At 41.7% G+C, this 21718-nt stretch overlaps 1 protein-coding gene across 1 annotated transcript in view; it reads left to right on the forward strand.

The window, feature by feature from the left end:
- LOC111874474 overlaps window positions 1-21718 on the forward strand; it is a 197286-nt gene that overhangs the window by 64510 nt on the left and 111058 nt on the right. The window contains exon 2 of the mRNA XM_023870001.2: window positions 5147-5339. Coding sequence (XP_023725769.1) covers window positions 5147-5339 — 193 coding nt within the window. The remainder of the gene's footprint in view (window positions 1-5146; window positions 5340-21718) is intronic.

Raw genomic sequence — 21718 nt, forward strand, 5'->3', positions numbered from 1 at the left:
GAACCGATATGAAAAATAAATAAATTACATTCTTTTAATACATGTCGATATTAACTTCACAGCACCAGTTTCACTGAAATGAAAATAGAATCGTTTGGAAGATATTGCAGGCACACGGACAAACGAGGCTTTTTCATATCGCGTTCATTTTCATGCTAAAGATAATGAACCAGATTGAAGCCTGTGGTGATCCGCTGCACAGCGAACGCTGTCCGGATCAACCGTGGCTCCCACGCAGCAACCACAATAAAAGGAATACCGGAAATCTCCTAAATTCCCGGAGTTCCGCTTTAGCTCAAGTATATACAGCCCGTTTAGAAAGTGAGGTCACAGCGTTCATACATGGCTGGGCACTGGCCCCCACATCCAGCACAGGTAAAGAATGGACGGGAAGAATGAGGCAGACAAAAAGAGAAGGGCGAAAGAAAGAGGAAAATTTGAATGAAGGAAGAAAGGAAGAGAAAGAATAAAAAAGGGAGAAGGATAAAGGCAATTAATAAAATATTTATTAGTTGATTTATGGTTTTCATAACGACGCCGCAAATATATGGCCTTGCAGGACTGTTAGAGAATAAAGGAATAAATGAAAGAAAGCGTTACTGGCCTGATTTGAGGTACTAACCTGGTGTTTTCCTGGAGGAACTGAAGAAGATCACTAAATACCTCAGTGACGACCGTGGAGGCCCCAGCCTGTACCGGTCGAGTCAAAAATACGAGAATGGAAAGAGACAAATAAAACAAGAAGTTCTGTGAAGAACTAATCACTACTTTCTTTTGATACCACACGAAACGCAAGGAAAGCGAAATAATTAGGGAGGACGTACAGACACTGAAGCATCAAGGTGATCTTATAAACCTCGGAACAGAAATTAGGATCGATACAAAGACAGAGGGAGCAAGATGATCACATAAGCCTTATAAGGCTAAAAATATTAGGGCCGATACACAGATGGACAGACATAGACGGGTATATAGATAGACAGCAAGGTGATCACATAAGCCTTATATGGCTAAAAATATTAGGACCGATACACAGATGGACAGACATAGACGGGTATACATATAGACAGCAAGGTGATCACATAAGCCTTATAAGGCTAAAAATATTAGGGCGGGTACACAGACAGATATACAGGTAGACAGTAATGTGATTGCATAAGCCTCCATTTATTTTTTCAAAAGAAGGAAATATGCTAACAGAAAATGGCAGATGAATGGGAAAGAAAGAAATGAAGAATTGGAGGAGTGTAAGAGGAAGAAAAGAGGGAGGCGAAAGGGAGGGAAGGAAGGAAGGAAGACGCACGCGTGGACACGTAGGATCCAGCGCTGTGCGCATGCCTGTCTTGCAATTGGTGCTCAAGACACTCTTCGTGCATTAACACATTCTGATGCTTTGACATCACTTGACCCAGATTTAAGCAGATATTCGTGGATTAGCATCCGTCTGAGTCAGTCTCTCAGATTCCTTCATGAACATCAATTTAGTCGGACAGTCGCGTCACATCTTTGTCTTCTTCACATCGAACACTGAAATCCAAATATTTTGGCCGGTTGATATGTTAATTGCGAGTATAAATCATACAGTTATGTAACTTTAACAACAGATTTAATAAGGTAATAATAATGAAAATATATTGTCACTGCACAGGGCTAATATTAATAAAGGAATAAAAATCATCAGGCGTAAAACTCTGGAAGTTAAAGACGATAATAAACGAAGAACACACAAGATTTTTCTCTTGAAATTCCATGATCACTTCAGTGTTGAAGTAGCTGGACAGTTTATCCATTCTGAACTGCTCAACAAATTGAGTTCTTTCGTACACACACCTCTTTGTGAATATATAGCATAGCGTTCGATTTCTATTGATTTCCTTGGATGTAAGTTCACAGTAGCGTTACATCAAACGTAAAGTGTCTGTACGGGACCCCGCTTTCGAAATGAGGAGGATTAGTAATCTGATAGGCTGTAATCGATTTTAGCACCACCTACTGGAACCTATAATGAACTCAATCAATACATGAGTGAAATGATCAATAATCTATTTTGCGCAATATCACTGGTATATGTACATCCTACAGCAATTATTCTGATAATTATGATTATCTTGGCCGTATGGACACAGGCAGAGGGGGGTGAAATGGTATAACAAGATTATATAACCTCAACTGAGTTAACGATGGATTATCACAATTATTGAAATCCCCTCTCGGAAAACGTCATTTAGAGAGTTCGAGGTATCGATCGAGGAGGGGGAAATTTGGGGGCTATGATGGGTATACAAGCTCTGTCTCTCAGACTGGACAACAGTACTGTATTATGCGATGCGATTTCGAACTGTATACCCTGCGAATTATAATTAATACGAGGTGGGTTGTGTGGTTACTCTTGAAAAGAAGGCATGTTTTTGGTTAAATGTTGTTTATAGGCGTGTAGAATTCAAGAATTTTGATAGGAATATTCATGTTTGTCCTATGTAAGTGAAATATACATACAAAACCTTCATTGGGAAACATCAGATGTTACGAACTTTAGCAAGACGCGGAGCACATAGGAGAATAACGGTTAACTCTAATGCAAGAGCACTTCTAGGGCAGATAAATTGTTGATCTGCTAGCCAAGAAGTAGCCTGCATTTTATATAACCAGAAGGTTCATTAATGCGTTTACTGGAGCCTTCTGAACCATTTGAATGTAAGCCGTATCCTCCTGGAATAAATTAAGATTCATATTAATTTCATCCTTGTATATTTGCCCGCGTCTCTCAGCGTTCTCATCGCTTTGCTTTTCTCACTACAATTTTGTATGCATTACTAGTCTAATTCTTGTGCATGCTTCGCAAATCTTTTTTTTTTCAATGGCTCTTCCAGCTCATTCAGGGCCAAGGCCTCTTATTCAGTTCCGTAATCATTTTTCACAGACGGTAGTATTCCTTGGACGAGTATCAGCCGGTCGCAAGGCCGCTACCTACACACAGGACACAAACACAGACATTCAAGTCTTGAATGGTATTCGAACTCACGATCCCAGCGATCGGGAGAGCGAAGACAGTTTACGCCTTAGACCGCGCGGCCAATGTGATCGGCCCTGTTATGTGTACAGTGTGCAATTATATAAATCCGCACTTAACAAATTAGCTAGTTACTTTTTTGTTACATAATTTTAGAATATCTGAACTGGGTCACGAAACTCTCGAGTTGTCTGAAGAATAATGCAGTCATCCTGTGATTGCCTTCATAGCAGTGATCAGCGGTCTTCTGCGCCACCATTGCTGTCGCATTCTGCTCAAGCCGTTAGACTACGGAAGAGTCAGTCACGTGATGACTGATTGCTGAACAAATCGTATTCATTTTGTAGGAATGCAAACGAAAGTACAACACATGGCATGAGGGACTCTTCCAGAGGTGACTGTAACTTCCTAACGGATTTACGAATTCAGAGTACGGTATTTGTCATGGATTTCAAGAAGTTTGCGTCTATTTCTGTAGGACAGGAGATGGTGCCATTGACCTGTGTGTAGTATGTCGCATCCGGGATATAAAGGGATCGAGCCCAGAGGGTCAGTTGTTTTAAACATTATAATGCCATTCAAAGTTCGTACTAGTGACTGCCGGGACCCTTTCGGGCAACAGGTTGTTCACGTATTAACTCATTAGAAAAGCCTTTACTCTAATAAATTCATCATCCTATCATCCACTTCATTTTACCGAATATCGCTGTGTGAACTAACTGATTACTAGTTCATCGCATTCGGAAAGTGCCCATTTCGATTTCAGACCAGTATACTAGCAACTTTAAATTCTTTTCCCTGATTTTCTTCAGCCTTTCGAGAAAGGATGAAACGAATATCTTAAAGTAGGCCATGACTGCTTCCTCCAAAATTCTTGACTAGCACCGTACATAAGTGTGAAAACGGTTGGCTTCTCATAAGGTACTTTAGAAACTCTGGGGGGAAAGAAGTTAGAAAATAAAATTATCCCTTTGCTTAATTATGCAGTTAATCACCATGTCATAAGGCATATGGGGAAATGGAGATATAGCTCCGCCATTCTTGACCTCGGCATTAGATGGAGGTGAATGGTCAGCTTCAAGCCCTTGCCGCCAGGGATAGTACCCATTGAATAGGAGACTTGAGTGGACCACGGAGCCGGTCAGGACATTATGGATAAGAATCTCTTGCTTCTACCTGGATCCGAACCCCAGTCGTCCAGCCTGTAGCCTAGTCTCTATACCGAATGGACAAACCCGGCTACAGAAGCTGAATAAAACCACAAAATATGTCAACTTTTTGCCCCCTGGTATATCCCCCCCATGTGAGTCAGGCGCGTTACTGCGATTCGATTTGCAACCATAGAAATGCAGTCTTGTGACTCCTTGCAGTGTGGAATCTGCCTTTAATTCTGTTTCATGTTACATTTGTATTTCTAACGAAATGAAAATTAGAGCAACTAGATTCTAAAGCGTTCCGATGATGGTGTCTGAAACTCGGAATTACTGGGTTTTGGACTTTTTCCCATCGTCTAATATTCTGAATAACACAACGTCTCGGAAACTGAATCTGTTTCCGTCCTCAGGTTGTCAGCGATTGAAGTTAGCACTTTCTAACAGACCTATCAAAGTAGTTGTCATACACCCCCCTCACCTGATGACAGAGACAGATCTACTGTCCGAAGCTATGTGTTTTTAACAAGCCGTGGAGATTCGTTGCGCTGTCCATGTGTCACCCTCTATCCAATAAAGTTGGCACTAACTTCGCCGACAAGCGGCGGTCGCTCGGTCGGTATAGTTCGCTTACACACCAAAACCACATATTTTTTTTTTTTTTTGTTCTTTAGATTACCAGACGTTGGACAAAATCCAAGAACGCAGCAAACCTGAATACTACAGTAACTGAGAGGAGTTCACATTTTTTTTAAATCTTGAATTACACTTTCAGCCCTTATATGGAATACTTTGGGTCATGGATTTATGGTTCAGCGGTTAGGTTGTCACATGAGCGGTTAAATATCCAGCGATCGCTTTCTTGCATTCGTAAATCATTAAAACAGTAAAGTTAATTTATGTTACATATGGAGTTAATAAAATAGCATTAAACGAAACTAGAAACATGAAGAACTTCAACGAAGACAATGTTTTTGTTTTGCAGACTCAAGCTATGGCACTCACAAACAGGGGCTGCAGGACACCACCTGCTTCTACCCCGCCACTCCCCCAGGCACATCGGGCCCCAGAACCGCCACCCCCACCCGTCAGGACGCCGCCCTCAGCACCGCCGCAGCAAGAGACGTCTTTACACCCTTCTCCCAAAGATAGCTACGAACTCTCCAAGTCAAACAGCGGTGAGTAGACATTTCTCTGTGCTGCGGGTTCCCACAGGAAATCTCTTTGTGATGTCAAGAAAATTATGGAAAAATTTCGATATCCTTGATTGTGGCGCGGTGTAGATAGGTACCAAATTTAGCAGGATCATACTGTCATCACCTTCGATCTCCAAGATGAAAGAAATGCCTATCTGCCGCTTGACACATCTACTCTTACTGTACACGCGGACTTTAAACCCTCAGATCTCATATAATTAATTCAAGCTGCGAAGTTTCAGTTCTCCTCCTCTCGTCTTGTTCAACAGTTTACCAGCTCTTGACAATATGGCGTATCACATACGATCCAACAGAATTAACTGATCTGTTAGTTTAAAGCCAGCGTAGTTACGTTTGTTATTTGCGACAGCCAAAATATTGAACTAAACGAACGAGAACTGAATATCTGATAAAAGTAAAACAAACTCCGTGGTTTTAGTCCGCAAGCGAACTATACCGACCGAGCGACTGCAGCTTGTCGGCGAATTTGGTTCCAACTTTAGCTGATAGAGTGTGTCGCGTGGTCAGCGCAACGGATCCCGACGGCCGTTAATCTCGGTTTTCTAGACCGGAGCCGCTATTTCCTAGAAATAGCTCCTCGGTTATCCCCACGAGACTGAATGGACCTCGCTCCAGACCCACTACTTCTCAGAAAATATGGTAGCGCCGGGAATCTAACCCGGACCTCTGGATCTGTAGCCAGGAACTCTGGCCACTGACCACAGAGGCGGTCCTGAATATCTCATTAGAGACTAGATTTACCAAAATACCCTTGCGGATATTTCCTCAACACCACATATAATAAAAATGATTTGTTCTTCTAGAAATAGGTACCGCAATTTCGTGCTCACTACAACATAATTATCGTACTCACATGACTTGGTCTTCTTCTGAAGCTAGGCATTGTTGTTTCCTCCATACAAGATGCAATTGTTGTACCATCATGACTATGTCTCACAGAGCGACATAGTGGAATTTCCTTCCCACCAGGTGGAGTCACAAAATGTGGCCTAATTCCTTGTGTCACTCTGGTCTGTTTAATGCATTCTTGGTAAAGAAGTGACCAGCGAAATTGCACAAGCCAAAATTGTTGGAGATTCAACGGTACCTATTCTGTTATGCAAAGATAAATTGGTGACATCGTCCATCACAGCAAATTTCATAATATTAATAATAATAATAATAATAATAATAATGAGCGTTATTGGGATAAAATGTGACTGGAAACGGATGTAACAAAGGCGAAAACAAATTATTCGGATAATTAAAGAAATAAGAAATGTGAACGTGAAAGTTAAATTAATAGAAACAGTGAAGGAACCGAATTATCTGGAGGTAGCCCTGGATAGTAGATGTAAATGAGATAAACAAAAGAAGGTAGCTCAACCAAAGCTAAGCAAACTATGATTGCAGTTGACAGATGTTGAGCCAAGGCGCCTGGCACGGAGGTGAGAACGATAGAGGAGGTCTGTGACATTCTGGCGGGGGCTATAATTCCCAGAGAATAGGTTTGCAGATTTATGTGTGGTGCAGATAAGGAGCGGTAGACGCAAAATAATGATAAGAGATGTTAAGTACTGGATAAGGTTTGCACTTCTGATAAAGAAGACAATAAATATAGGCAATTGTAGATTAGTGAAGACTTTAAACGAATAAACAGGTAAAGAAGGTACAGCTATCCCTGTAACAGACCGTGGGGGTCCTTAGGATTGTGGGATGTCGAGTCTCCTACGTTTTCTAGGTAATCGGCTCACAGATGGCGGCGAGGTTGTCGGCCTTACGCGCTGGATACTCTTTACCCCCACAAAGATTCCAGGTACTAATTTCTGTTAAAGGTTGAGTCAATCACAGGGCCTTAGTGCAGCAGGAAGGATTAGGTCAACCGATAAATCCAGTGACTTCATCGGGAATCAACCCGCGACCTGCCAGTTTGTAGCATAATTTCTCAACCAAATACGCTACCGCGTACCCCATATATACCAGCAGAATTCTTTGGATGAGGGGTCACATAACATCAACGAAGGTATAAGAAGACGCGGACAGACATTCATGTCCAAATTTTGATTGCAACCCTCGATTCCCTATTCACTCTATTATTTATTTTCGTTGAGTAGGTTAGTACAGCTGCAGTTTTCTAGACCTATAAACGAATCGGGTCATGGCAGACTTACCATCCATCCTCTTCTCTTCTCTCAGTATTTGATGCATTTTGGAACAGCTCCTTAAATAAAACATTCCTACCTGCTTCCAAAACCATACATACTTGTACTATGTCATTCATGATTATACTTCCATCCCATTTTACCCTACATAACCTCCGTAATCAAAAGCATCTCTAAATGAGTTTCATTTTTTACTTCACCGCCATCTGTGAGCCGATTGTTTAGAAAATGTGTGAACCTAGACATCTCACAACTATATGAGCTTCCACCGCCTGTTACAGGGGTACCTTTACCTTTTCTTACCAATACGATTCGTATTAGGCCCTCTGGATTGTTTTCCATCAGAATTAATCTTGAATTGTGGATTTTACAGTCGGGATCGTGGTTTCGAATCCCACTCAGGGCATGGATGTTTAGTTTGTGTGTGTGCGTTTCTCTGTGTTTGTGTACAGGTAGAGGCCTTGCGACGAGCTGATCACCCGCCCCAGGAGTCCTACCGAATGTGTAAGATCTAGAAAAACCGAAGTGAACGGAGAAGTTCATGGAGGTAGGCCTAGGCCCACTGGGGCTGTAGTGCCAAGGAAAAAAAATATTCCTTGGACGTGTGATCAGCCGGTCGCAAAGCCACTACGTACACAGAACATCACAAACACAGAAGTAACGCCAACAGACATCACTGCTTTGAGAGGTATTTGAACCCACGATCCCAGTGTTTGAGCAGGCGAAGAGATTTCATGCCTTAGACCGCGCTGGCCACTGTGATCGGCGTTTAAGTGACGTAAGAATCAATTAAGCTTCATTCTTGTTGTTTTCACGTTGTTTCGTGTCTACTCCTGAGTCCGCGCGGCTTGGTTGCCAGGCGCTGTAGTTGCTGCACCTCATGCTTCCAGCGCTTACAGTTGTATCGAGGGCAGACAGCATTAGGGTGACGGGCGACCGGCGAGAGAGGGGATAATCCGCCAGTTCTGAGGATTAGTTGACTGCGGGGGGTAGGGCTTATGCAACAACATCCATATAAATAAATCCGTTTTATCGGACCGCTGCAGCCAGTTGATATTTCCCCAAGTTCAATACTCCACTTCTACCCTGCCCGATTATGGCTGATTTACCTACTAATTTCTGACCCAATTGTAGAAAAAAATATATTGATGGTCTATCATCCTTCCCCACCTCAGGGATTACATTCGCTCTGTGATCAGACAGACAATACCGTCTCCCTATTATGGATGCTAGTTGTCTGTGTAACTATTGCTTTTATCTAGCCTTATCGATGGAGATGTTGCAAATTTCCTGGAAGAGGCATTCTGCAGAATTAAGGTGGCATACTTACATTGTCGCATCATGAGCTCGGCACATATTTAGCAAGGAATTTGTTCAAAAGGAGTTCAGTTCATTTTGTTTATTTCTAATCTTCTCTTCCCAGCAGAAGCAATCCTACACACATCCACAACCACGTCCATATTCACTAATTTATAACAATGCTTTATCAGCTGCGTAAAGGTAAAGTTGTTCCTGTGCTTAACCAAGTAAGCACTACGCCATTAAGTCGTATGACGAAGTGGATGTACAGGTCCATATTTTCTTTACCTCGGCACTAGTTGGAGATGAGTGGTCAGTTTCACACTCCGGCCGCTTTACCCCCGGGGAAAGAGCTCGCGGTATCCATTGGATAGGAGGTTGGGTGGAACCCACAACCAGTCTAGACGACGTGGAGAATTGAAAATTCTTATCCCCACCGGGATTTGAACTCCAATCCCTCGGTCGTCCAGCCCGTAGCCAGTCCCTACACCGATTACACTATCCCGGCTCCTTTATTGGCTGCTTAGTCTGTGTAATATGAAGTTATACGCTCTTTAAGCGTACAGTGCTAATAACCTTCAGTGTCGAACTACGAACCGCTATAGAGCTAAGTCTGTGTGCTTGTTGCTTGGTTTTAATTCACATGATATCCTTTAGTTCATTGTCCTGCCGATCTCTGTCTCTAATCTGATCGCTAGGCAATGATACACTATTTTATAGTGCAAAATAAATATACGTAAATCCCTGTGTCGTTTAATTTGTAATGCAATCAGAACGCGGCGCCAGGACTGCATGTATTACAACACTAGTGAAGGAGTTTGTATGCACTGTTGCGGATGCGTCACAATATATAAGCAATTCCGTTAGTTCAGTACACTTTAAGAAAATTCCGAGCTAAGAACGGGAAATTTTACTTCTTGTAGAATATAAATGTAATGAGCCGTTACAACAGCTTTTTTTCCTTGGCTCTGAAAATTTGTTCCGTTTTTTTTTTCGCAAATACAAACAAATTCCGTGATTTCAGTCCGAAAGCGAACTATACCGACCGAGCGACCGCCGCTTGTCGGCGAAATTAGTGCCAACTTTAGCGGACAGAGTGTGTCGCATGGTCAGCGCAACGAATCCCCATTGCCGTTAATTTCGGTTTTCTAGACCGGAGCCGCAATTTCCTTGAAATAGCTCCTCAATTATCCTGTGTCCCAGATCCACCATTTCTCAGAAAATTTGGTAGCGTCGGGAATCGAACCCGGACTTCTAAATCTAGACCATATATCGCAAATATGTATCAAATTTTATTCTACACATATATGTTTAAGTATTACGCGAGTTTAAGTTGTGCAATACACAATACATCTTATAATCAGTACGTGGAACATGTAGAAAGTGTTACACATATATTACTCGCATATACAGAATGTCCCAGGAGTAAATATGAATATAGTGGGAGGTCATAGTATCATGTATCCTATTCCGAACGGTTTTCCTAGATGTAAAGCTAAACTGAGCCGGTCACGGTAGCCCAGCGGTCTAAGGCATGCACTGTCTTCGCTCGCTCGGAAGCCGGGATCGTGGGTTCGAATCCCACTCAGGGCATGGATGTTTGCGTGCGTTTCTCTGTGTTTGTGTACAGGTAGAGCCCTTGCGACGAGCTGATCACTCGCCCAAGGAGTCCTACCGAATGTGTAAGATCTAGAAAAACCGAAGTGAACGGAGTTCATGGAGGTAGGCCTAGGCCCACTGGGGCTATAGTGCCAAGGAAAAAAAAAAACTGAACTGATGTTCTGGTCGTCGAATGTCTGTCTGTCAGTTTATGGCCATTTGTCTGTTTATTTCCCCTCCTTAAGCTTTAGTTTTATGAAGCTTAGAAAATCATTTTGCTGTCAGTCGGTGTATCCCCTTAATTTTTTAGGAAGCTTTGAGATCACATTGCTGTCTGTGAGGTTGTGTTTCTATTTTTCACCGTTTTTTTTTTTCGTTTTCTTTGCAGTCCATCTCATATCGAAGGAAAGTTGGGCGATTAGTTATTCGAAGAAATTTCTCTCTTGTAGGATTTGTTGCTTAAAACTGCGTAATGAGGAGCTTCATAACTTTTACGCTTCTCCAAGTGTAATTAGAATGATCAAGTCAGGGAGGGTGAGATGGGCAGGACGTGTAGCACGAATGGGGAGACGAGAAATGCATATAGGATATTGGTGGGAAAGTCAGAAGCAAGGAGACCACTGGGAAGGTCAAGGCGTAGCTGGATGGACAATATTAAAATAGATCTTACAGAGATAGGATGTGGTGGTATGGATTGGATTGATCTAGCTCATAATAGGGACCAGTGGAGGGCTCATGTAAACACGGTTATAAACTTTCGGGTTCCATAAAATGCTGGGAAGTTCTTGAGTATCTGCACAATTTGCAGCTTCTCAAGAAGGGCTCAGCTCCATGAGTGAGTGAGGATTTCTCAAAATGTATACCACCATATCGGACATCAGGGCGCACATTTGGAAATTATATTACTTTATATTTTATAGAAATAGGTTGTGAAGGGATCAATTGGATTTAGCTGCCTGAAGAGAGAGGGTCAATTGCTAAATTTTCGAAAAGAGTAGTGATCTTTCATATCGAAATGAGTATCAACTTTTCGTCAAAACCCTGCAGCATGGAGCTATGTCGCGTCTCATTATTTTTCTGGGTAATCGACAAGGAAACTCGTTCAGCTAATTCGTTAAATTTCCAAAAACGTCGCTTTAGGAGCTCAAGGTTGCAGTCAGTCACCTTATGTAACCCAACTTCAACTTTTCGATTTGATGTGTCTGTATGTGGCATAATGCCAGTACTTCTGTTAGCTTGGTTGCCTACCCAACCCCTAGTTCCAGGATTTTCAGGTTCATTACGTTGGGATTAGAACCAAGAAAATCTCCCTTGGCCTACTGAACCCCCTCCCCACCTACATCCAACCCTCGAACCCAGGGTCCTACAACCTCTGACTTTAAGCTCTTCCTTTATACACCCCTCCCATCTCCTTTCATACCTTCTCTTAAATCTCTTGACTGGAAAGCTAAAAGTCGTTTCATTATTCATGTGGGTAGACGCCTATGGACAGTTAGAGGTAAGGATTTCGGGACCTTTTGTATTTCTTTTTGCTCTTCTTCTGTTTCCTTGGCTTTAGAGTTAAGACCTTTATGCTGAGGCACTTTGTGAAAAATCACCGCCCCTTAGACTTATACTTAGAGACTGGTTTCAGGTATTAATCGCTTCTGATGGGAAAGTTGCAGATTATTTCGTCGCTGAAAACTCAATCTCTTCATTTTTTAAAGTTCTTTGCGAGGTAAAGCGAATGAAGTGAATGCATAAAAGGGATGTGTGCTGCTACAACGCTTTGTGAGATGTTCTTAAGCACGTAGAAATCAGTCTGAAGTAAAAAGAGTCACGCCAAACCGACCGAAGAATATATTCTGCTGCTAAACAAATTTTGTTGCTAAGAAGATGTTTCCACCAGAGATTCGACTGTAAGAAAGTTCGTAATGACTTGAAATGTTAGTGATTAAGTCCCTAATTTGTTCTAAATAAAGCAGGCGTTAGCTATTATAATAATAATAATAATAATAATAATAATAATAATAAAGTAAAGTAAAGCTATCCCTGTAACAGGCAATGGAGGCCCATAAGGTTGTGAGACGTTGAGGTTCCCACATTATCTAGACAATCGGCTCACAGATGGCGGTAAGGCCTTACGCGCCGGCCACGCTTTACTCCCCAGGAAAATATTTAATTAATTCCTGGTACTCATTTCTGTTAAAGCTGAATAAACCCCAGGGGCATAGTACGGCTGGAACGATTAGGTCAATTGAAAACATCCAATGATCTCATTGGGATCTGAACCTGCGACCTTCCGGCTTGTAGCATAGTGACTCAACCAACTACGCTACCGCGTGCCCCCAATAATAATAATATACTTGTGGATCTATATATCTGCTCCCCTATACGCCTTCATGGCGTAGTGCTTAATTAGTTAAGCTCAAGGTAACCTCAACTTTTACATAATAATAATGCACAAGAACATAAGGACCCTTTAGTATGGTGCGAAAACAAAAACAATATCATTAATATCACATTCAGGATTCTCTTAATTTAAGGCACAAAACACGGATCTAGTCATATGTAAATAATTTATTCATCTAATCCTGGCAATAATTTTAATATAAAATTAGTTTTACTGAATCTTCCGCTTCTGTTGTATGCTGCGCCCTTGGGCAGTTCTAGCCATGTCAGAGAAATTCCTCTTGCTTTCCTTGGAGTTGTCCATAATAACACCGCAGAAGTCTCTTGAGAAGCTGATAATCACTGAGCTGCTTACGTTTATATAATCAGAAGGTTCATTATCGTGTTTACAGAAGCCAACATTTGACCCTAACCTCAGCCAGTTTGGTTCGTTCTCCAAAATATGTTCCTGAACAACAATTTTAATATTATCCTGTTTTCTGCTTAAAAGTTTCTCAAACGAACTCTTCGCGTGGTCTTTTCTAACCAGACTTCTACACATATTTATTGTTTGCCCCACATTCTTCTATTTATTTTCGTCTTGCTAATGACATTAACTGACTAGAATGCAGTGGAAACTCCCCGTTGAATTTATAATTTTGAATTAATGTTATCAATCTTCCGCCCCAACGTTCCTTGTTATTTCTACTATCCTTTCCCCATGATGACTGGCTATCAATTTCTCCCTTATGCCATATACGATTCTTGGAAATCTTATGCAAGTTTCCATCTTGTATATGGCAGTCTGTAGCGATAAAATTCCTTCTGAAACCCACGTAATATTGCAGTTCTTCTGCTAAGCGAAAAGCTAGAAGCTAGAGACTTTAAGCTTTGAAGCAAAGTGGCATCAGAAGACACCGAGAAGACAGCCAGATGTAGTGTCCTGTGCTCCACTGAAATCAAAGGCGGATTTGAGCTTAAGGGAGGATTTTCAAGCAAGAAGGCATGGAAAACATAGATTTGTCTGGAAGGATTTTTTACTTTTTTATTTATATTTTTTTGTAAGTAGAACACCTAGCTAAAAATCTACGAGGGGGGGGGGAGATTTTATATTTTCGTCTCAATGGAAACGTATCACAAAACTACATGCAAAAATGACTTAAATAATAGAGATTTTATATTTTTGGCGATGATTTTGATTTTCTACCATTTACTTTTAATTTCCTGGTTTGAATGATAGAGTAAATGGACGTGACGTCACGAATGAAAGCTGAAAAAAAAATAGATACAGTTTTGTTAGAATGCGACAGTGAACTGACCGTATAAGGGACGATAATTTTAAGATGGTCATTAGATTGGTGAGGTATGTAGGCGTTGTCATACTGAGCTGACTTAAGTTATGGTCGGGTTGCGTGTTTTTGTGAATATTGTGTTGAAAAATTCAGGTTTCACAATAAGGTCTAATTTTCTCGACTAACTGAAAAAATTACGAAACGCATAAGAAGGTTCTATACCAGAAAAATAAAGGGATGATTTTGATGCGAAATGCCACAATATATATATATAATGTCTGATTTGATCTAAAAAGACTGATATAGTGTCAGAGCACTTCGTACACCCGAGGGAAACTTCAAGACGAAGAGAAACGTAACCATAAGGCCGCCAAATGAAAGAAACAATTTGGGAAATGAAGTATTAGAAGGGAGAATGATATTAAAATTGTTCTTAAAACATTTTGGAGACGAGTCCTCTATTAAAGTCATTAGGAATAATTATTTTCGTGATTTTTTGGTGTCGATAATGAAGCTTAGGATTTCATAACAACTAGGATTAGGACTAACTAACAAATTAACTCCATGGGGCTGAGTCCTTCTTGAGAATCCGCTGGTTGTGCAGCTACTTAAGAACTTCTCGATACTTTACGGAACCTAACGTTCATTCCCGTGCTCACAAGAGCCGCGCACTGGTCCCTATCCTGAGCCAGATCAGTCAAGTCCGTACGACCCCATTCTGTCTTTCTGAGATCCATTTTAATATTATCCACCCTCCCTAGGACGCAGAGAGTATTTCAGTTCATCAGTTAACTAGCAGCTAGATGTTCAGCTGGTTATACCATTTACTTGAAATGTTATTTTAAATTCCATTACGCCTCTCCATTTTCATGGAGCTACTTAATTATAGATCTTCATATTAATCTTTTTCTTATCCGTATATTCTTAGATATTATGTCCGTATTCATTCTTTTGACGTGTTCAACGAAAATTTTCTTATTTGTACCCAGTCTTTCATTGATACGCAGGCTTATTTCCAATTCACTAGTTTTTTTTTTACTATGTATGTGACCTAACGACATGTAGGCAACAGTCGCTCTTAGAAATCAGCTATTTATAGTTTTGTTAGCTGTTTTACAAAATTTTTCCAGAGGTCCGGGTTTGAAACCCCGGCGCTACAAGATTTTTTTAGAAGTAGTGGGTCTGGAACGGGGTCCACTCAGCCTCGTCAGGATAATTGGGGAGCTATTTAAGGAAATCGCGGCTCCGGTCTAGAAAATCGAAATTAACTGCCGTGGGAATTCCTTGCGCTGACCAAATGACACCGTCTATCCGCTAAAGCTGGCACTAACTTCGCCGACAAGCGGCGGTCGCTCGGTCGTAATAGTTCGCTTGAGGACTATAGGCCACGGAGATTGTTTTGTTTTTTGTTAGATGATTCTGTTGTTTTCAGCAGAGAATCGGCATCTGAAAGAAAGCGATCATGGCCTTCTTCAATGTAAATTCCATGAGTTCGACTGGGAGGTCTGAGGAAACTCGAGCGGAAATGTTACGGCTGCATACTCAGAAACAGGGCCAGGAATACAACTGGCCACCTCAAAAGCACGATTGCGCTACACAAACCTTGTCGATAATATCCACTCTACTTTTATTTGTGGAGTTTACAAGTAGGAGAAACTTCAGTTATTCTTATATATTCCTCATAGTTATGGCCTTCTGCATGCCTGTAGCTTACTACCGTGTGTGCCACTTTTAGATCCAGAACGTAACAGTGTTACAACGCTTCGACAAACCTCAATCCTTCTCCACGTCCCTGCGTGCTTAAAAAATATTCTAGAGTATGAAAAAAAGGAAAAGTTGAATAAAACCTTTCTTTAGACTCTGCTGATCCCTTATGGATGTGTGATTCTTGAGTTTCTCTGACGGACTAGTGCCTGCCATGTTGCCACATACAGAACACGTAAGCTGCCGTTCGTCTTGCTGTTGACTACCTCAGTTTCTGATCCGTGGGCAGTATATTTAAATTCATAGGAACGGAACACGTTCAGTGTGCACTTATAGGACCTATTCTGTCTGGAATTTCGGATCCCGATCGTCGTGTTCCCTATTCTGATTGACGTTGATAGTTTTCATCAGTCTCTCCGGAAAAATTCCGGGATATTATTTTCCACTGGGCTATGGCCGCCTGCTTTTAAGTCCACAGTCATTCGCTGATTATTTTTAATATTGTGGCATATAGAGCCGTTGCTAAGCGTTGGGTCTCTAAACAGCTACTGTTTCTGAGCAACGGCTCGGTAAACATGTTTCCGCTGCAACGAATACGCACGCAACAATAAAGTTACTGTTGGAAACTGGGTGTTTTCTACGTTGTCCGTGCCGAGGTATTTTAAGCAAGGGCATAGTCAGTAGATTAGGCAGTTCTGTACGGGGGGGGGGGGCGAAGAAAATACTTTGTGTGTGATATCTGGAATGAGTAATTTAGCGAGACTCTTATAGCTCTTATGTTAAAATCCGTTGTCAGGAAACGGCTAATGGAGATTGTAATAGACTGAGGACACTTGTTCTCAGTTCTTGTCTTAGACCGCGCGGCCAATGTGATCGGCTTACTGAACAGTAATGTCAGTAATTTCTACTGTACGGTACTGAATGGACATGCGATTTGGTACGTGGAATGTAAGTTGTCTGTATAGGACAGGTTCGCTCATGGCAGTTGCGAAAATAATATAAAAATAAAGTTACATTTGGTGGGAGTACAGGAGGTCAGGTGGGACAGGGATGCCACCGAACCTGAAGGCGAATATATATTTTTCTATGGGAAGGGGAGTGAGAAACATGAATTAGGTAGAGTTTGTTTTTGTACATAAGAGAATCAACAGTTAAGAACGTAAACTCGTTAGTGATAGGGTGTTATGCGTAATACTAAAAGGCCGTTGTTGTGCTATCATTGTTGTGAATGTTCATGACCCAACGGAGGATAAAACTGTGATGTGAAGTATAGCTTCTGTAGGAATGATTCGATGAATTCCCTCAGTGTTCTTTTTTTTTTTGCATAAAATTTCCACCTCTTTTTCTGTCTTAGTTTCAGGTCTTTGCATGCTTCATGATAATTTTTATTACAGATTTGACCTGTTATCTGTCACTGACAAAGCCTTGTTTCAGGTATTTATATAGTTATATTGACGTAGGCTCAGTTATTGAGGTTGGCACTTTCTAAGGGACCCAACAGATTAGGTGTCCCCACCTGACCTGAGGACGGAAATAGGTCCAGTTTCCGGAAACGTTGTGTTCCTAGTTTTGAGAATAGTGGACGATGGACAAAGTCTAAAAAGCCAGTAATTCCCATTGCGTTGATTATATAACTTCAAATAAACAGGAGCAGGCTGATTACGAATGATGAATCAAGGCATTTGCATGGAGGCGCTGAATGCAACCCGACAAATATAGCTTACTAACCAAATATTCTTATTATGGTTTACATAGCTTTCCTCAGTCTTGACGTGAGACTTCTGGAATAGCATCTGAAGTCCCTTCCAATATAAACTTTTCAAATCCGTCCAAATCGACCGTCCTCTCATATTATTCGTCTTTAAATATCAGCTGCAGTTGATACAGCGCCGTTAAATAACATGTGATCCATCAACAAAACAAGAAGCACAAATATCTATATGCGCCATGTTTTTATGTTTTTGCGTTTTGCGAGAAAAGTCACAAGTAATGGCTGCTTGTCTTAAAGGAAATGGGCTCATAATTGACCCCATTTGGGTTTCACTTCAAAAACAATATTTTGATCCTGTATCTACAAGCGAAACTATATGTAAAATATTACCTGGGCTCAAATTTTACTCCGTATGATTGCTCCTACAAAAATTCCACTTAGCTTCTCACAGGGATGAAACTAATTTCGACTGCTGAAATTAAATTGTGTTCAGAATTTGTCTATCTGTTTCCTTAATAAAATCATTTTGGTCTTGTCCATGTTGTCATACCAATTGGAGGGTTATAAATGGATTGCCGTTAAGAGTAGCTTCTTTTATGTACGCTGTTCTTCTTCTTTTACTACTGCCTTGACGGGTTAGGCGCTGTGGTCTGTTCCCGGTCAGAATCAGTCCCGAAATCGCGAACCTTACAGATAATTAGTAAGGCTCCTTAGACGGGACCGGGGGTACGCGGTAGCATAGTGGTTAAGGTACTATGCTACAAGCCGGAAGGTCGCGTGTTCAAGTCCCGATGAGGTCATTGGATTTTTTCAATTGACCTAATCCTTCCGGCCGCATTACGCACTAGGCCCTGGAGTTTACTTAGCCTCTAACAGAAATGAGCACCAGGAATTAAATGATTTTCCTGGGGAGTAAAGCGCTGCCGACGCGTAAGGCTGACAACCTTACCGTCATCTTTGAGCCGATTTTCAAGGTAATGTGGGACCCTTAACGTCTCACAACCCTATGGGCCTTCACGGCGTGTTAAAGGGATGGCTTTACTTTTTACTTTACTTGGACGGGACCAGCCAGTCGCAAGTCCTTTTGCTGCTGTTGTCTACACAGGAGAACAGAAACACAAAAGAAACGCAGATGTTCGTCCATACCTCGAAGAGGATTCGAATCCACGATCCCAGTGTCTGAGCGAGCAAATATATTTCGTGCCCTATACACTGTGATCGGCCATTTGGATACCTCTATGGCAGAATGTTAAGTGAGCAAGCACTCCGTGGCTCAGTGCAAGAGCAGAACGAGAGACTAGAGAAATGTGCTGCAGGTCAGTGACTGTACCCTCACGTAGCTTTTTAATCTCGACGGCTTATTCTAAAGCCTCTTCCTCTTTCTGTGCCCGAGTTTTTCCTGGAGACGCTAATACAGCGATCGTCGACCCTCTTCTGTCAGTAGCGTCTCTCTCCTTGTAGCTAAGTTGCTGCTGCTTCCTTCCTCTTGATCTGCCCTTTGTCCGCGAAGAGCCACACGAATCCGCCCGTTCACCGGCTCGCCCACTGAAATGTCAGGCCGTCGTCACCCACCACTTTAAGGGGTTGTTTCTGTCTTTCTTACTTTCCCTCTTCCTTTGCATCTTCTTCCTTTCTACTTTTTCGTTATTTCTTCTTTCCTTCCTTTGTTTCTTTCTCCTCTCATTTAATCTTTCTGTCTTCCTTTCCTTCATTTTGTTTCTCTTTCAACCTGTTTCCCTTCTTTCTATCGTTCTTTTCTTCATTCCTTCGGTTCTTCCTTCTTCCATTCTTTATGCCCTTCTTTATTTCGTTCTTCCTTTCCTTCCTGCCATTTCCTTTCTATCTTTCTCCATTTCTCTATTTTTTCGTTTCTTATACATTTCCATTCTCTCTTTTCCTCAAAAATATCAACTTTAACGTGTCTTCTTTCATTTTACGTTTTTTCTTTCTTTCTCTCTGTCCTTTTCCCTTTCTTCCTTTGCTTTTTATTTTGCTCTTTTTTGTTTACTTCTTTCGTTTTCCTTCATATATTTCTGTTTTTATCTTGCTTTTGTTGCTTGTTTGCGTTTATTTTTTCTTTCTTTCCTTTCTGTCTACACGTACGACAAAGCAGTGACGGTTAGTTAAGCGGCCGAGGACCGAGCCACACTGTTCCCAAGCCCCATCAATTAGAAGTACGTATACGTAATTGATGCATGGTCTCATCCCACCGCGTTCAGTCACAAGCTCCTCCTCTCCTGCCCGATTAATTTTTCCTGACCTATCCCAACATGACGTCATTGAGCTTTTGTGTTTGGGTCGATACCGTGACGTCACGCAGTTTCACGAACTGGGATTCCTTTCTTGTCTTCATTAACTACACTGAGCCAGAGTTCTTCTCGAGAGCTGATAATCGCTAATCTAACCAGAAATTTCCCACCCATTTATGCAACCCAAAGATTCAAAACCGTTTGCGCAAAAGCAGGCCAGTAGTCCGTAACCTAAGAGAGGTTCAGTTTAAAAGGCGATGCAGTGATCTAGACATGCAATTCGCTGTACTTATTCTGCAAATCTGTGAATGTAAAAATTCACTATGACACTTCTCTGTTATCTGTTTAACGATACTAAACGAATGATCTCAGCGGTGAAGTGCTCCACGCTTTTGCAAAAACAGAACTGATTAGAAGGTATCTGGTTCGAATCTTTACCGAGGACGTTCTATCCTCATTTAGGTTTTCCGTTGTTTTCCTCATTTCCTCCAGTCCAGCGTCTAAATATATTTTAAATAACCGAGTCTCCTGCAACTGCAACAACTATTTTAGAATTAACATGTCGTGGGTTTGTTTCAGTCCTTCCAGATGAACGCCGCGTTATCTTGAATAGGCCACGACTGCGCACTTCTCTCTTCTCTTCATAAAACAACAACAACAAAACTCCGTGATTTTAGTCCGCAAGCGAACTATACCGACCGAGCGACCGCCGCTTGTCGGCGAAGTTTAGTGCAACTTTTGCGGATAGAGGTGTCGCGTGGTCAGCTCAACGAATCCCCACGGCTGTAAATTTCGGTTTTCTAGACCGGAGCCGCTATTTCCTTGAAATATCTCCTCAATTATCATCACGAGGCTGAGTGGACCCAAATCTAGACCCACTTCTTCTCCCAAAAAATCTGGTAGCGCGGGGAATCGAACCTGGAACTCTGGGTCTGTAGCCAGGAACGCTGACCACTAGACCACCTTTCCTATTTACTACTGATTATCCCTGAAGTTAATAAGGTAAAGTTGTCTCCTTGCCTAATTAATTAAACACTACGCCATGAAGGCGTGTGGGGAAGTGGATGTACCATAAGCTATCGTTATATAAACAAATTTCAGAATCTGTTGTGGGAACCAGCGTAGTTTCTGGAATTCGAGAAATATTCAGCAAGAATTTCCCTCCTGTAAATCACACCGGAAATATTCTTACATTATATCACAACGATTTCCTCCCACATATTTCCTAAATCATAATCGTTGTCTACTTTCCCAGCTGAAGTAAAATTTTGCAGTTGATAAATTATTGATAATTAAATAAAATATTGAACCGTGGCTCATTTTGGTAAACTCTACTAAACTGGTAAGGTTGTCTCTGTGCTCAACGAATTAAACCCTAGGCCATGAAAGTGTATTGGAGAGCGGATCTATAGATCCACATATTCTTGCCCTCGGCACTAGCCTGAGGTGAAGAGACGTGATAGCGTAGTCGGTGTCGACTGTCTACGGGCTGGATGATCAAGGGGTCGGAGTTCGAGTCCCGGTAGGATCAAGAATATTCTCTTTTTCACGTCGTCCAGACCGGCTCTGGGGTCCATCCAGCCTCCTATCCAATCCGTACCGGGTGCTTTTCTCCGTAAAGCTGCCGGAGCATGAAGCTGACCACTCACCTCCAGCTAGTGCCGAAGTAAAGAAAATATTAATCTATACCTCCGCTCCCCCATACGCCTTCATGGAATAGTGCTTAATTAGTTAAGCACAGAGACAACTTTACGCCTTTACTTACTGCACTGGTGTAACGCAATGTAAATAAACACAACTTTCTGTGCCTTCTGCTGGATCTGAACCCAGGAGTTGCTATACACGTACATTCAGAACATTCTCGAATGAAAGGGGATCAACGAGTAGTGTCTTCTGGGAAGCGATACTTGTCATACACTTCGATCCTGAGGATGGAGGCTGTAAATTCCTCAGAAACGTCGATGAACTTTACCGT

Source organism: Cryptotermes secundus, unplaced genomic scaffold (genome assembly GCF_002891405.2).
Source record: "Cryptotermes secundus unplaced genomic scaffold, Csec_1.0 scaffold426, whole genome shotgun sequence".
Taxonomy (NCBI): domain Eukaryota; kingdom Metazoa; phylum Arthropoda; class Insecta; order Blattodea; family Kalotermitidae; genus Cryptotermes; species Cryptotermes secundus.